The sequence below is a fragment of the Acanthaster planci genome, linkage group LG01, assembly GCF_054643075.1.
Source record: "Acanthaster planci isolate LZ-2023a linkage group LG01, COTS_SCS, whole genome shotgun sequence".
In the NCBI taxonomy this organism is placed as follows: domain Eukaryota; kingdom Metazoa; phylum Echinodermata; class Asteroidea; order Valvatida; family Acanthasteridae; genus Acanthaster; species Acanthaster planci.
The window spans coordinates 3,380,877-3,398,746 of record NC_141777.1 but is presented as its reverse complement, the minus strand read 5'-3'; the positions used below and the strand labels follow the sequence as shown (position 1 = coordinate 3,398,746).

At 43.4% G+C, this 17,870-nt stretch overlaps 1 protein-coding gene across 2 annotated transcripts in view; it reads left to right on the top strand.

The window, feature by feature from the left end:
* The window catches only part of kiaa0586 (KIAA0586), an 85,817-nt gene that overhangs the window by 65,081 nt on the left and 2,866 nt on the right, over positions 1-17,870 (top strand). For both annotated transcript variants that reach the window (XM_022225647.2, XM_022225648.2), the window contains exons 12-25: positions 62-134; positions 626-883; positions 1,528-1,714; positions 2,777-3,159; positions 3,911-4,030; positions 4,442-4,507; positions 5,916-6,115; positions 8,615-8,733; positions 9,803-9,987; positions 11,583-11,763; positions 12,521-12,746; positions 13,654-13,847; positions 15,040-15,134; positions 16,531-17,022. In XM_022225647.2, coding sequence (XP_022081339.2) covers positions 62-134; positions 626-883; positions 1,528-1,714; positions 2,777-3,159; positions 3,911-4,030; positions 4,442-4,507; positions 5,916-6,115; positions 8,615-8,733; positions 9,803-9,987; positions 11,583-11,763; positions 12,521-12,746; positions 13,654-13,847; positions 15,040-15,134; positions 16,531-17,022 — 2,779 coding nt within the window. The remainder of the gene's footprint in view (positions 1-61; positions 135-625; positions 884-1,527; positions 1,715-2,776; positions 3,160-3,910; positions 4,031-4,441; positions 4,508-5,915; positions 6,116-8,614; positions 8,734-9,802; positions 9,988-11,582; positions 11,764-12,520; positions 12,747-13,653; positions 13,848-15,039; positions 15,135-16,530; positions 17,023-17,870) is intronic.

The window sequence follows — 17,870 nt, the reverse complement described above, 5'->3', positions numbered from 1 at the left end:
GGGCCATTGTAAAAGGAAGCAGTGTATTTTACTGCAGTTCTTGTCTGTTGTCGATTAATAGCGATGCTGCTGAAAAGGCACAGCTGAGGTACAGGGTCGGGAGAATGATTGCTGCACTGGACGGGGAGTTTAAGGTAAAACGCTGATGTGGAAGAGGTGATTCATGTACACTTCAGATAAGTCTGTAAGATTAACCCAAAGACAGCTTCCCTTCTCTGTGATAATTAAATATGACCCAACCTACCAAAATGGGTTGCAAGTTGCCTGGACAAGTTTTGAGTCAAACGCCTTTAAAAGAATCTTGCACAGTGTGTATCAGTGAGAACTCTCAGCATTTTTTTTCACATTATGTGCATTTTTTCCGGAATGCAAAAAGTGATACATGAAGCAAAGAGCTCAGTTTGCCGGGTCCAATATAAACTGAAACAAAATCACCAAAAAATGGTCTTACAACTCGTTTTATTGGATCCGGTTGATAGTGAGTTGCAGAATTGAGGATGTTGGAGTTAAACAGTCAAGAAGGGATGATCAGCGTCAAAGTTCAAAAGTGGCCTCTTGAAGGCAAACACTTGACGGTAACTTTGCACACTGAATATCACCAATGCGATTTGCTTTCATCCATCAGCACGAAATCAACAAGCAAAGGAGGCCCCACCCGTCAGACCACATTCCAGAAAAAGATGCCACAGGAACGGGACCAGGTCAAGGACCTGTAGCCTCCTCAGCCAGACCAGTCAGGGCTGGGGCTAAGAAGAAGCCCGTCTCAGCTAGGATTGACAGTGGCTTGAGGAAGGGACATCCTCCACCGCCACCAAGTGGGGGGGAGGCAGGAGCCGGAGGCCGACATAATAAGGAGAATGTGGCACAAGCCAAGAAGCAACCGGTAAGCCTCAGGAGGTTATCTTTCTCAAATTTTACCCACCATCAACGTACCCTGTACAGAGCTGCTCCCTCCCTCCAGGACCGAAAATGCCAACACAGCTGGTTGATGGAGGCTGGCTGCAGTTTTTTCTTTTTAGATCCTTGCTTGGAATCATCACCCACATGCAAACACGGTCATGCCCCATGTGGTTTTTGTGCATATTCAATTGAAAATTAGTTCTACAATACTGTGCACTTTCAGCATGTGCCATCAAGGAAGTGCCCCTGCTCATTTCCCACGAGAAAACTGTACAACTTCCTCCACACTTTTCACAAATCTTCTTGTAAATCTGCATCTACCAGAACAGAATGTCATGGCGTCTTGACACTTCAGTGTAGGTGTTGGACCAGCACACTGGAATCATAAAGTTTATTGAAGCATTCCGGCCATGCAGATTTTGAACGAGCACATTAAGCTTATATGCAAAAGTAGTTTTCAGAGAATGCTTGGTCCCTTTAGTTCGTAGCATGCAGCATTTATGCCAAACAGTCTCTGATTGAGGAACCTTTGAAAAGAAAAGATCAGGCGATCACAGATCAAACTATTTCAACAAGACACTGTTGTAACTTGCGTAAAACATCTTGGATGATTAATTCTTTTCTCAGATCAGTCGTTCCAAAAAGCAGTCACCAGTGGACCACAACCAAGATGAAGCCTACCTGACAAGGGTATACGGCAAGGCCTTGTACCAGGCCAGACGATCTACAATGCAGAAAGAACCCTACCTGAAATTGGCAACGTCCAGCCCATGGCCAAAACCAGCCAGAGTACCCTCCCCTACAAGGGTGAAAGGTGAGGTCTTCCCTGCGGAGGAGGTGAACTTTGCGTGGCCAATCTTGGCAATACTGTCTGTTGGCCAAATGGGTTTTCGACAATTACATTTTATTCCCTTTGATACTTTTCAACATTGCACTGACGAAATTACCGACCGAGGGCCTAACTACATGTACTTCATTGAGTGCGTGGACTCTGTACTTAATTGCACGTTCAATCTGTATCCTGGTCACGACTGCCAAAGAAAGTCAGACCATACCGCTGTTGACGGAATCTACCTTTGGGAGTCATAAATTTCCACACTAGATTCAGCCCTTTGTTTCTTCAGTGCTGTTACCAGAGGTAAATCAGATTGCAATCAGCCAGCAGACCCAAGAGAGCTCTGTGGTTGAGCAGGTTTGTGGTCTGCAGTGTTAAGGGATATCAACCTTGAGTCTCACCCAAGAAAGCATATGAATTTTTCTCCTCAGATGCCTTGGACAGCACCGAGTAAACATTGCTGGTTGTATAGCATTTTTCAAAGGCCAAAACTCGTCAGTGAATCATTTTGTGATGTGGCACAAAAGTAGCGCCAGTTGAGCACAACCAATTTTTAGTTGAATGTGCACGAAACTGTTTTCACTGCGCATGAGAACACGTCCAAGTGTGAGCACTTCATGGAGGTGATGCTCAAGTGTACTTCAACAAGTGTAGTGTTTTTCTCTGTCACTACTGAGGGGTGTAGCTATGCAGTACACTCAGCCCATGGCACCCTTCGACCTCTGTCATTGCCTTCAGGTCTCAGTTTCATAAATCTGGTCCTCAAGTTAAAATTCTCTGGATCATTTGTGTTCCGTGTATGCCACTGAAACACCAAGTTGTCTCTTGCAAGGCAAAGGTTTGAATGCTATCTGATGGTTTTAACAGCAAAGATTGAAATCTGATTGAGGACCTCAAGATGAACCTGCAGACAGTGAAGAAGCTGCGATTTGGGGGCAAGGGCCCACCAATAACTGCTTTACTAAACTTGCAATAGAATGAATTGAAAGTAATGTCCAGTTAGAAATATTCAGTTTTTTTTTCATATGTGTTCCCTACAAGGGACTGGAATGAAATCAGCCAAGATCCAGACCGATTCCTCGTCGAGAACCATCAACATCCCGAGACCAGCCAACCAATTCTTCTTTGACCCCTATCCTATCACGCCATCCAGTGTACCATTTCAGACTGAACCAAGCAGGGTCCACCCGGCCTTCTCAACCTGCCAACCTGCCCCTCTCTCTGCCCCTAGCCATGGCCAGCTCATACCCATGGCTGTACCCCTGGCGCCCCCTCAGGTCGGCGGGCTGGCCCAGCCTGTGACCATTAAGACAGATGGTCTGGAGGTGGGCGTGATAAAGAACTTGGAGAAGAGGGAGGTCAAGAACAATGTGGCGGTGGTCAACATACAGTCCGAAGAGAAGAGACCAAAACTTGCCATACAGGTCAGGAGGATATGCTTCCTCTTCAAAATGCTCAGTTTGGTCCATTGCCAGTAAACAGAATATGTAGCTTTGTAATTTTTTGTGCCTAGCAAAAATCTGCTCAGAACCTACGATAGTTGTGATTACCAGAATATAATTTTCAATTTTTTATTTGACAACAATTTTCTGGGTTCAGCAAATTCATCTGTCAGATTACTTTCTTTCGAGTCCTATGTCAAGCTATTAGTGGCTAGGCTGTTGTTCCTCAATCCTAAAGAATCCTACAAAAGCTTCTGATGGATATTGAGAGGCCTTTGAGGGTTAAAGTTACACTGGTGGTATGTCTGGTTTAGTCAACTATAATTCATTGGCACAAGAACAATTTTGTAGACTAACATCAAGTTTTAACTAAGTTATGATGAACGTCAAGTCTTCCATGAAGTTTGTATGGGTCGTTCTGTAACTTTTGGTCTAACTTTTTTCATGTCCCTATCACATCTGACAAATGATTTTGTAAGTTTGGGACACATTCTTTAATTTTCAAGAATAATTAAATATTGCAAATTACTTGCAAATAAATATAAATACATGTAGTGTGAAGTCAATTTCAATGTTTCTGTGTGGAATTGTACAAGTCGAGTGTAACAGGCTCACAAAAATGTCAAACTTTTGGACCCCAAATTTATAGAGTGATCCAGATTTTGTACCAATCACCCAAGAAAATTCAATTCTGCTGGTTTCAATACTCGTTTTTTCTTGCTTCCATATTTAGCATCTTCCAGCTGTTGACATAGACACAGAACTGTCAAGTCAGGCATCGATTGCGTCAGAGCCTGACGGGAGCCCCAAGGTAGAAACTCTACAAGACAGACAAGCAGAAATCCCTCCAGTGGTAAATGTGTTTGCATGCCTATTCAATTCACCTGCACTTCCAGTCTTTAAAATTTTGAAGGATTATCTTAGATCCAGTTGGAATGAAGTGGAAATAAACTGTGTGACTGCTGGAATGGTGCGTATAAAGCCAACAGTGCAAGTGGCAGTTATTTCACTTGTACATTTTTAACTTTCTCAAGAGAGATATTGCTTTGCTACATCTTTTCTGATATCATTCAGGACTTTGTTTGCTTTATTTGAGACTTTCGCGATTTTCTTTTCCATTAACACTGTCTTCTATTTGTCCATATGCCATTTGGTCTTGTTCAGTTTAGTGTTCAGAGCATATGTGGCAAAGTATAACAGTTTGCACTAGATGGATTTGTGTCGACAGGAAGTGACACAACAATGTTTTCTCATATCATTCTAGGAAGACGATACCCTCCCAGGCCAGTCCCAGTTCTCTCACTACCTGGCTGTTGCTGAAGACGATGAGGTACCGTCTTGATAATCCTTCATTCATGAAGACCCCTGAGTTAAGACAGTCATGTTGGCTGATGTGAAAAAATAACCGGCCCCAAGATTTTCTTAACATTGGCCGGAAAAGTGCTCCACCATCTGTGGCCGAGTGTGCAGTGGTTGCATTACCTAATTTGCCTTTTTGCTAATAGTTTATATTATTTTGTGTGACCCAACCTAACAAAGTGTGTCACAAGTTGCTAGAGCAACTTGGAGTGAGAGGCCTTCAAGACATTGAATTTTTCACCATGTCAAGCATTGGAAACCCTCAGTACAGTAAACTCCAGCTAAGTAGGCACTCTCGGGACTCAAGAAATTATGATGACTTACGCGAATGCCAACTTGTACTGTAAGTCATCATATTGCTGACTTACACGTACACATGTATTGCCTACGTACATTATGATTCCTTGCACTAATTCAATGGCTTTGATTTACCTACCTCCATGGTCGATCCCAGCAAATTCGTTCTCGATTATTACTCTCACGGGCTGCAAGTTCTATAATTGATCATGTGCCCCTAAGGACGAAGCAAGGACGGCAAGCCACTCGCATATCACATCACAACTCGACAGTGCTGTCCGTGTGTACGTGATACAGTTACAGTACAGAAAACATACACTCAACTACACACGTGCATTGGTTAAGTTCGTTCAATATAGTATGGATACCAGACCCGATGATACTGACTACCCGATGAATCATTATCAAGGGTCATTGGGGAAACTTTGGGTGGGGAACCAGACTACGTTCAATAAGGCGACCCCCAAAATGGACAGAGCGCATGCGTGTAGCACCAGAAGGGTTACTGGTATTGATGTACTCATGCTGGCCAATTATCAACCACGGCCTGTGCTGCTAATAAACAGACATCAGTCAAGCAGTGTGGGATTTGTCACCTGACACTTCTTGGCAACTGCGGCGAAGGAAACTGATATCAAAGCACAATTTTTTTAATGCCGACTTACACAAAGGAATTTTTGTGGTTTTGCGGAAAAGGGACCGAGAAAAACATGCAGACTTTACGAAATGACGACTTATAAATGCCGACTTAGAAATGAAATTTTCAATGGAAATGCATTACAGACGATCAGGACTTTTGTCAAAAGGCTGACTTAGACGATAGAACGAGTTACGCGATGCCGACTTACTCGGAGTTTACTGTATTTTTGCAACCATGAATTGTTCGTGGTCATCAGGATGCCAAAATTGGGGATACATCAAGACAAAGAACACACTATTCTCTTTCTCTTGCAAACCACATGTAAAACAGATCACCCTAAATCAGGCCTTAAGGTACATTTCGTTGGATCCAGTCCCATAGAAATTATGCATTTTAATGTTATTAAGATTCGCAAGTTCTGAATGTCCTTGTACATTTGCAGCCACAGGAAGAGTCAGAAGATGAACTGCCAACTCCAGGCATCTCTTTGCCAGGCCGTTACACAGAGATGGAACGGCCCTATCATGGCCCACCCTTCCCTCCCCAGGCTCCGCCCCCTGATCCATCCAGGGTTGGACCGTCCTCGGAGAAACTGGCCAGTGACATCAGGAGAGACATCATGGAGAATGCGGCCATGGAATGGTACGGACATTCAAGATTTAACAGCAAGAAACATTGAAGGGGTGCTGCATTACCCCCTTTAGAATGATTAAACATGACTTCTTTGTATTTAGAAACAAAGGATGAGGAGTCCATTGAATTTAACGAAAATCAAAATCAGATGCAATTGTATCCATTTTGGTCCAGCACCTTTTGGCTACCATTTTTCAGTTATTTTTGTGGAAGTTTAAATTTGAGGGGAGAGTTAGTTGGACCGTAGCTAACGTATGCCCTTGCCTCGTGACAATCCTCACTGATATTTTACTCCTCTCTGTGGCCCAGTGTAGTACAAACTACAAAGCAAGCTCAGAAACTGTGTGAAGGTAATTCTTTGCCAGGAGAAAGTTTTGTGGAAACAAGTCACACAGAGATGAGGCACTTTAACCCTTAAATAAGGAATGCACTTTTATGACTCTGTCCAGATTGCTGTCCACAGTTGTTTGCAGTTACGTAGTTGTTAAAAAAAGTCAGGAATCATACATGAACTAGTTTACTAAAAAGCAGACTGAGCATGTGCAATTAAATCTCCCAGCATGCTCGATTGTTCTTTGAGAGAAGTTGTGTCCTGTGGTCTGAATTTTGTTCTCTTGATATCAGTATCTTGGAGTTGAGCAACACACCTTCTATTTGCATCACATTTAAATATTCATAAATACTTTGGGCAGTTTGTCTGTTTCTATTGGTCCGAAGCCCATCACATGGGTGGTTGTAAGCTGCAGGTGAAACACTACTTACATGTTGTGCATTCTGTTATGCATGTCATACAGTGTGTACTGTGGGCCCTCCAATCTCGGTCGAGGGAGATGTTTAGTTTGTATTTGTGTGAGGCGTATACCAGAGACATGGTCAGAAATGGTCAGCAAAACCTGAAGTAAAATGGTTTAAAAAAAAAAAGAATCTTTGGGAGTTCACCCATTCTTGAGTTGTTTTGACCTTTTGAGTAGAAAGCTATTCTTGATGTAGATAATAGTGTTCTGGAACAGTTTCAAACATGGTGTTCAAAACCTGCCCAGGCCGTCTGACCACTCATAATGGTGACTTGTGCTGGTGACAGGTTACCAGACTTACTTTGAAACCACACAGTTCAAATTTTTATCAGCACACTGTTATCTCATTAGTAAGTCAGATAGTCTGCTGCATACAAGCAGTTCTGTTTGATGTAGATCTAGGTTAGATATGAACTCGAGGTGTAGATATGTTTGTGCTTTAGTGATTCACTGTGCTGTGAAAGCCCCAAAAATATTGACTTTGATTTGCTGTGCCCTCTTCATCCCCCGTGTGCCATTCTAAGTGCATTGGCCCACTCTCCACTTCCCCTGAACCCTTCCCGGTCTCCTCTGCCCTAATTTGGAGGTCCCAGGAGGGCCATTTGGTTTGGTGAATCCCACCTTCGAGATTAATTTCTTGTATTGGTACAAGCTGTGAAATGCATGGTTGGGGAGGAAGTGTTGGCAAGTTAACGTGTTCCAAATTGCGACAATAAATCACGGAGCTGGTGACAATCGCTCCAATGTGCTCAATTTTATCTTCAACACCTTAGGAAAGCCACATGACAAATTACCATTCAGAAATTAAATTAGCAAATCCGTCTTGGTTCTTCCCCCAAATTTTGCACTTTCCAATTCTCTATCGAAAGCAGTGATACATCAAACTCATTTTACCTCCAGGGCTACAGCCCCACTTCAACAGGAAATCCACAAAAACAAGGTTCTATTGTTCATGGGTTGTGGCAATCAAAACCAATTAGTTAATCAGGAATTCAGCTAGAATGCTTCCCACTCAGGTCATCTGGGAGTTTGTCCTTTTCTTGCTGTAAACATTTTGATTGAATTCATTTGCCAGAACCTGAGGGCTGTTTTAATGTTATTTTTTTTATTCTAACAGATTTTCTGAACACTAGTAGCTTTTGTGTAAACTTCAGAAGGGCAGACCTCTGCTTTAATAACAAACCCAATTGTCATTGTTCATCCACTAATTACAATTTGAAATATGTATCAACAGACATCACAGCAGATATATGAAACAGTACTTGACCACAAGTAAAGAACATGAACATCACAAATCAACATTCCCCTGTCTTTTTTTTAGAATTTTCTTGTACTTTTAGCTTGATATGAACATTACTAATATTGTTAATCTTGTTATCAGTGACTTTTTAACGTAATTTGAAGTGTATTGATGCTGTGTGTTTATGGAGCCACATTGCACAAGGCAGTATGCAGGTGACTGGTTTCAGGCAATCACCATAATTCCATAATCTCTGAGAAAACAGTACTTAGCCTCACCCAATGTTTTCCTCTTGTGTGTGGTACAGTCGTTTGCTTCCAAGCTGCCCAAATTACCTAGCGTGGCTTGGCCCTAATATTTAACAATAAGAACTGGAGCTGAAAACCAAATATCTTATCAAGATGCTACCACAAACGTCGCACAGATTACTGCCCCTCTGTGCCAAATCTTCCGTCTTTTGTTTAATACTGTCAGGATCGAGCAGGAGTTGATGGCTCAGATGATCAGTGAGTTATACAGTCGACGAGCGGTGGAAGATCCAAGACCCATCTCACCTGACACTAGCGTTACTTCATCGGCAAGTGATTCAATTGGTAAGATGTAATAAGGCTGAGTCAATTCGAATAATTCACTAGACCTATTTGAATATTCGACCTTCAATTTGACCGAATATCCAAATATTCTGTCACACCGACCGGCAGATTGTTAATGAACAAACCATACACGAATCCAGTTGCAATAACACACACAGTTGTACATTGTAATCAAAATAATAGCTTCTCACATCTAGGAGTATCTCCAGCCACAATTTAGCAACATGTAAGAGATGAACAATACTTCTTGCCCTGTTAAAAATTTCTGTTTCTTTTAAATTGTTAATGAATAATTTACTTTTTAAATTGTAAAATTTCTGACGCTTTTCATTTGAATGTGCTTAAAACAAGCCTCCATAGTGCAATTTTTTCTCATTTAAAACACAAGAAAATTTTCTCTTTTCATTAATTTTGTGTTCGAATATTCAAATTTGAAAAATAACATTCAAATATTCGATCGATCAAATATTTGGTTATTCGGATATTCAGCACAGCCCTAAGATGTAGTCCAATCCAAACGTGTAGTTACTGCACACTCAGGAAAGTCTAGGTAACAGCAAAGCCTAATATCAGAAGTTGCAAAGTGATCCTTGGTAGTCTTTCTGACAAATCCGTAGCACAGTGCCTCTGTCATTACTTGGGAGCTAGCGGAGTGAGAGTCTGATCGTTGAAAGTTGGAGTTGGCATTTTAATTTGTATCAGTTCATTGAACAAGTAACCACTTGCTGGGTGAAGAAAAGAGAGACTGGCACCTGGCACCCAAGCAAAACACTGTTCATTTCCTGTGAAAAATTGGTCTTGGATGGAATTGGAATTCTTAGAAAATTGGTCTTTATGCACATGAGATGTGTAGACCTACAGGGACCTTGTTTCAATGTACAAATGTGCCATGCTTTGTTCAGATCTAATGGCAACAGCCGGCTTGACTGGTTATCTGAAAAATCAATGAGTCTAAGTTCATTTCTCATTCAAAGCCACCGAGTGGTATGACAGCATTCATCTGTGTCAGTCCTTAAAAAGGAAACCGGTTGATTTTGCAGAATTTTTTCACCGGTCACATCTTTTACAGTTGAGACCATAGGCCCAGCCGGACTCCAGCTGTTTGTTGACGCCGGTCAAGCTGTGGATCACACGCTGGTCAGTGCGCTGGTCCGAGAGGTGTTGGAAGAGAAAGTGACCACTGCCTTGGGTCAGCATGATAGGGATGTACCCCGCAGGCAGCTGATGCCAGCTACTCCTGTCGCACCTGATACTGTAAGTTCACTTGAGCTGTTTGAGAATGTCATATTCCTGTATCTGAATCCCTAATGGTTAACTGTCCGGATAATATGTGACCTGGTACTACAAACTACATGTAAAGTCGCATACCGCTGTTTCCTGTTTTGAGGGTTGAAAGTTAGATATTGAAGTTGAGGTCAATTTTTGGTGTTGTGTGATATTTGGAAAGAGTAACCTGTCTATTTAATTCCATATTTTTTTTTGTGGGATCAGATATTAATAAATGTCATTTTCTCAGCAATTTCGATGATAGCACTATTCGTGCATGGACAGAAATGTTGACACAGTGTCAGAGACAAAGATGCAAAGCTGCCAGAATAATGTCACATTGTCACCTTATACTTACCCTAAGTGTTCCATGTACATGCCACTGGAAAGCTCTCTTTCGGCTGAATTCAACATACCAATATCTCAATTGTTGAAAATTCCAACTTTCAGCTTATTTTGTGGTGACAGGTCACATATGTCACTTTAGATCACTCCGAGGTGACACCATTATAGCAGTTGGGTAGCACTCACACATGCGTGCTTAAACTTGACTTGCGTATGCACTCAGCGAATCACAACACCCTGTTTGTTGAAGAGTCATTTGACTTGTGTTTATCACCTGTCTGCAAGCAAGGTCAACAATTGAGCAACAGTCACATAACATTGCCTGAAGTCCACTTTGCAGCTTTCTGCCAAACTAGATTGTCACCAACATTGTCACTGAAATCAAGAAAGTATCTGGAAGGTTTCAAATTCAATCAGATACAGTAATTGCTGTCGTGGTTGCAAGCAATCACGTTTCCTGCTAGTACTTGGCAGAGGTCACTTGCTCACTGGCTTCCCTCTCTTGCCTACTCACTGGCTTCCGAAGTGCTTCAGGGCAACCTGAGCTGAAAACACAAAAAGAGTGTTGTTTGTCTAACTTACATAGCTGGCACAGTTGATTGACCCTGCATATGAGCCTCATCCAAGTCAAAACAGGAATTACCTGCAAACAGGGGAACTGCGAACTCTTCCCCTGGGAAGGAGAATGTTGGCAAGGAAACAATGGTGTTTTTGCCCTCAAGGAGATATAGTTTTGTTTCTCTTAGAATTGAATGATTTTGAAAGGAAGCGTGGATTCTGTCAAAAGCCATCATTTTGCACGGGCAGTCTTACTAATCTTAAACAGATGCATTGACAAGACTTTGGAATTCGGTGCAAGAAAATATCTGCTTAAAACAAGAAATAAAACAATTGACGAAGTTCCCATTGATACCCGACATGCATGCACATCATTGATGGAGAAAGAGAGTACAGTGGCATGGTAGCTGAACTCCATCAGGGCCTTGCCCAGGGATCCTACACAAAGACCCTCTGGGTTGGCGCACATTTCAGATGAAAGTTACTCATACATACTATCACATAGAGCCCATTACAGCATGAAGAACTGTCCCATCCCAGTAATGTGACTGGTCTCACAAAATGAGTCTGAAGGCCTTTTTTTTTAGCTATTTCGTGCATTTACATTTCAAAGAGCAAACTGAGCCCTTTGATTTGGATGTATCAGTGCGTTTTATTTTTAATTTTTTTTTTTTCTTCAGGATTCCAGGACCCCAATTCCCACTCCCGAGGTGACGCCTCAAGTCAGCCCAGTGCACACCCCACCCCTGGTGGCATCGAGGGTTGCCACACCCCTGGCCAGTCCCAGCGAGGCATCCCTGGTGGAATCAGAGACAGAGAGCCTAAAGGAGGTGGTGTTGACTCAGAACACCCCTGCTGGAGGTGAGGGCAGGACGTGCATAATATGCAGTGGAGACTTTTCCCAGGAGTATATCAGTAGACAGGATACATGATGTGAATTTTACCTGGCACCTTGTTCTGTGCACTTCTTTGCTCCTCGTAAATGTGAGAAAACTCTCCGACATTTCTGTTTGGTTGCTCCTGTCGAAAAGTGCACTTTTTTAATCACTGAAATTTTCAATGGTTTTCCCTGAAAACTGAGGGCATTGTTGCAGAGATGTCAGTACAGGAAGACACTGATCGTTTCAGGGATTTCTGTTCAAGTTGTGATCCTAAAATGTGGTCATTGAAACTATATGGAAGAAACGTTCCTCACTTGCCTACTGTCTCTAAGTGAAACAACAACAGATATTCAAGGTAAACAGTTTAACACAAAAATATAAAACATGTGGGCAAATGTTAGTGCAGAAATAGCTGTAATGTTGGTTTTTCTGCCATGGATGCATCACACATTCTTCAGAACTATATCAATTTGCGTTGGCATGAAAATTAAGACACCGAAATGGTCATAAATTGAGACAACAATTATTCAACATCAGATTAAATTTTAAACACTTTGGAGCCTATGCTGTCTAGCCTTGCATTGAAAATTACACTGCCTGGCCTTTGAAAGGATTCACTTAAAAAATGGACACAACACGAATAGACGGGAACAAATCACAAAGCAACTGGTTCATAAAACAAACTGTACCGTTATGACAGCCAATACTACATGACCTGTTTCACTTTCTGCCATTAGATGAGCCCATACCTGCTCCCTCTACCTATGTGACCACACCAATCCACACCCCACCCCCGTCCCCACCCCCAGACATCCCAACCCCAGAAGGATCCCCCAGAGAGTCACCGAAGTTGATTTCGGTGGTTGACGGCTCCGTCATCACTCCGGTGAGGACGCCAGAACCCGCCAGTCCGGAACCGGAAGTTGAGGAGTCCGTGGCTCTACCCCCTTCACCAGAACCTGAGTAAGTTCTATTATAGTAAGTGCATGATACTACAAATGACAGAAGTTGGAACTGTGATGGAGGAGATTTGATGAGGATGTGATAACGTTTATCAGGTGGCAGATGGAACTGTGATGGAGGAGATTTGATGAGGATGTGATAACGTTTATCAGGTGGCAGTTGGAACTGTGATGGAGGAGATTTGATGAGGATGTGATAACGTTTATCAGGTGGCAGATGGAACTGTGATGGAGGAGATTTGATGAGGATGTGATAACGTTTATCAGGTGGCAGTTGACGAGGCTGAAATCTTATTTGTGTGTCGTATTCTCAATCCAAGCCTTACCATGTATGTGGCAGTTTTCATCCAAGTAGTGTTTACTTTGTACCGGTACATTTGCAAAAAAAGCTACATTTGTGGCAGCGATCAAAGGACCCTCAATTATAAACATGACAGTTCCGCAACAAAGCCAAGAATCCTTTGAGGAATAATAGAAAAAGTGGCTTTTTTAGGGTTAGAATAAAGAATTCTGAATTGAAGGTGATGTCAGACCTGAGAAACAACTGAAGTACTTCAAGAGCCCCCTGAACACACTTACGACTGGTACCACCTGAAAACCATCCATCCTGTTACCCCCTATAGTGCCCCAAAGTCCAAATCAACAGAGCACTGTCATTTTCGTGGATTTTCCTGTTAATAAATACAATTCTATACAGTCAATATCACATGCTATTTGTATATAACGGGTTTGCCCTTACCCAACGTATATTAATAAACACTGTATGCTCAGTGCTTGTCCGAGAGCTTGCGAAAAAAACCTCACAAGCTTACTCGGGTGGGACTGGAACCCATACGCTATTTGGTTGAGAGCTCTGTGTGAAAGCTGATCCATTCTTTCTCCCCTCGGTGTCTGGGTTCCATCTTCAGAATTGTTCAAGAGGAGCCCCCACCACCAACCCCATCCCCTTCCCTCCCAACTCCTTCCACTCCCACCCCTACACCAAGCTCAGATACCACCACCCAGCCCACTCCCAGCACAGAAACGGCGGGACAGACCATTTCGGAAGGGGAGTGGCTCATCAGCGTGAAGAGTGAGGGGCAGATTGAGGAATCCACTGAAGGTAAATAGCCCTTCGTTTTCAGATCAGATGAGGTGCGGCATATTCAGACTGCAACGCAGTGATGCATGAAGAAATTTTTTTTAGAAGTGTGGTTAGCTACATAATTAACTTTCATTTATACAGGCTTCAAGTGCTCACCAAAGATATACAGTCAGTTCACAGGAAATTCATAGACAGCATTGGATCATTCAGATATCACATGGCCCTGACACATTAACCACTTTCTGCCGGGGACTCCGGAATCGGAGACGTATGGTTTATATGCGTGACCGGGGTCTCCGACCTCGGACAAAGGAAACAGGGCCCTGTAACAAAAGACCGTACTCCAAACAAAAGACCAGGCTAGTGGGCATTACCAACATTTTTCACTCTCAAAAGTGGTGATAATCCAGCCTTCATTTGAAACCATATACCAGGGTTTGGGCATTGAGAGCGAGCGGATTACCACCGGGGACAAAAGCGCTCCACCACCGCAGCGATGAGCCACACAGCACCGCTGCACGCTAATCTGGCCCCTATTGAAAAGAGGTCAGCAGTGCACTGAGCCAGGTTCGTGAACAAAAGACAGTTATACAACACCGCACAATCTGGGCTCTGTTTACAAGGCTGTAGGCCTAGCTGAAATACTCGGGCGTCAATTAAGGTCACCTGTCAACTTAGGGTAGTGCCTAAAGATTACTTCGTGTGGCTATAAACGACCGTTAAATGAAATGATGAATTTTTGAAGGATTTTGAAAACAGAAAAAATGATAGTCATGCCGGCCCAGCATCATTGAAAAATGCCCCGGCATGAAGGGGTTAAGCATGAAACTCGCTTTTCTGTTTATCACTTTTGGTACTTGTTTTTCTTTTACTGTAAAGACTCCCATTGAACATGTTGAACCTCCGAAAATAAAGATGAATCTAGTGACATTTCCAGTAGACCTAGCCAATGGCCCCCTTTAATGGCGCAGGGCAATGTGTTGGGTTTGATGCAAAGCAACTGTCACAGAACCGTAGCTCCATACAATTGCTCTCTCAGTGCTTACGGCCATTGGCGGGGATCACTGCAAATGAGCAGCGATAGCATATTGTCAGAGTCACCAGACTCATCTGAATTGCATTTCACTAATACAAAAATTTGCTTGTGCTTCCTGAGATCAGTGCCGTTCACTCTGGAAGGGGCTTTTCCATTATTTGTACCCACTTTCAGACGAGCCTGGTGTTGTGGCAGTGCGTCAAGTGTCCATCTCCAGCAGCATCGACAGCACGCTCATGGGAACAGAGGACCTTGAAAAAGACATGCAGGTATATTACCACGGTAGAGTCACAAAGTATCTTTGAGCGTGATTATACTTCTAAAGGTGCAGTCCTGCATTTTGCAGCTGTCCATAAAGGAACTGGTAAATCAGTGTTGAAAAGCGTGTTTGGTTTTTGAGATAGCTATGTCACCAAGCTCCCTGTGAAGTAATTCTCTGGCGAGCTGTCATTTTGAAGGAAGCAATAAGAAAGGTAATTTACAGCGCTGTGTCTAAAGATGCATTCTGGGAAATTGCGATTAGTAGTTCATTTTTAAATTGCAAATTAGAGTGCACAAGGGTTGCCATGATGCACATGGATGCCAAAATTCGTTGGTGTAGTGCGGAACATCACATAGCTGACATCAGGTGAATAACATTATGTCTTGGATGCTGAACTTGGGGGTGAAATTCAAAACATGACCCTACATGAACTTTGGATTTGAAATCGAGATCCTGGAAAGCTCCCTCTGGGTTGATACAGCGTTTGACTGTGCTCATTCAAACAACCTGATGAACCCCATGTTAAGAGGACAGTTTCCGTGGTTACAAAATATTGTACCTGATGGTGGGGAGTTTCGTGTGTCTTCATAACAAGTCTGTTCCCGTAGTAACTTGTCATTCAACAGCTGTGTTGTTCCCACAACTACAGCACAAGTATGCATGGCTGACCTACACACAGTGGGAATTCCTATGGTCTATTGCATGGGTTGGCCTAGCCACTCTCTTGTCACCAGTGTGGTGGTACATGTTCCTGCATGGGAACCATGTGCATTATGGAAAGTAGGGCAAATACAGGCTGGTTCTGTGATTGATGGCAACGGCCTTGAAGTCTGTTTCAAACCTATCTACCTGAAGCTGAAATTGGGTCAACTGGTCACGCATGAACGAGATGTGCCTAAGTCCAGCCATTAACTTCATTTTCTTCCTTTATGTCTCACCATTCACAAAACCGTTGACACGTCTCACTTGTTACTTGGTTACTCGAGACCTGAACCCCAACTCGATCATTTCAATTTGTACACCACTAAACTTGGGACTTGAACAACTGCCATTGTTAAACTATTTTCTCTTACTGTGTCTATTGAGACACCTGTGTGCACTGTTTCTGTTTAAAGGTTAAAATACAAGGACACTTTCAAAGTTGGGCAGGTCGAATGGATTCTGACAGGAACAGATCAAGGGAATGTTATCATTGCTGCTTGTTGCACATGCTGCAAGGCAGCTGTGGAAATGCGAAGGAAATTTACAACACAAATATTGTTCTAAACAGTAAGAGCACTGCTGAATTTTCAAGACTTGAATTTGAAACATTTTCAAGCTCTGTTTTCCAAACCAATACAATTTCCTTTGCAGTATGTTGGTTACAGTAGCTCATGCATTGCTTTTTCTCCTTCTAAATTGAGGAGTATGAACTCAGCGAAGGTGAAATCTCCCCCACCAAGCCCACCCCTAAACTCCACAGCCAGGACCCTGTGGTTGCCCTCCTAGCCCACATGAGGCGGCGGCCCGACCCCTCGGCTGCCCCAGCTGGTATCCTGCCCTACCACACCCCATCCCAGACCCTCAACAACGACACCAGGAGTCTGGGCGAAGTCAGCGTGGGCCAGCGCCCCGCCCTGACCCCATCTTCGGAGAGGCAACTGTTCGAGGAGGCCTACGGTGCCAAGCCGCCCCAGGTGACCCCGCCGTCAGAGGTCACCGGCAGGAGGTCACCTGGCGAGGTGGGTAGCAAGGACCAGCTGGGGACAGTCAGGCCAGCTGTTGAGGATTCCACACTGAGGATATCGCAGTTGGACGGGACGAAGCACAAGGAGCCGCTCCAGGGAAGGAAATTAACTCCTGCAGAGCAGAAGAAAACGGAGACTGCACCAAGTCCAGCTCCAAGAATCATTCAGGTTGGTGTAATTAATTTTTTGTTCGTCACCGAAATCAGGAGAGTCAGTGTCAGTTTGTGCAGTTGGCAGGAAAGTCTGTCAACTGCAGCCGAGAGGTCGTGCTAACCTAAATCATACCTCATGGTTAGACCTGCTGTTATTTATGCAGCTTGTGCCGCCGGGAGATTCCTATTCTTCATGTCTGCTATTTTCTTGGAAGTTAGCATGCTCTTGGCGTTGCTAATTGCCTATGTGCTCTTTGAAGTAGAAGGAGACCCTGTCGGCAGGAAGTCGCATTCTTAGCGGCGACTCGAACTGGGGCTCTACGATAGCAAAATGCATCGCCCATCCTGAAGGCTGGACGCTCCCCTATACCAGGCTGAGCGATTTATCTCTGGGCATAGCATAGTTCTGTAGTTAGCAGCTCCGTGAAATCTGCCACCTTTCTCGATACAAGAATGAGCTATGTTTCATAATTTTTCTTTCCTTTTTGGTGGAACACAGCTGTCAGTTTGCAGCATTGTGATCCAGAGTTCTTGACCAGGTGTTACTCACCTCAAAAACTTACACAAAGAAGGTACATGGGTGGAGAGCCTTAAATACGCTCAATCCCGGCCCTTGGTATTTTTCCATTGTATAGTGCTTTGTGCAGGCTGCAGATATTGTGTTGGGTGCTTTCATCAGAATGTACACAACAGACAGGCATATTACTTCCCACTGTAACCAAGTGTTTTAGCCACAGCCAGACTGTCACAACACTAACTCCCATTCCTTAATTTGGCATTAAATCTCAGTTCGGCTGAAGCTTTATGAAGGGATTAGCATCCTTGGCCCCACAACAGGATGCAGTATGACAAGGAGATATTTTG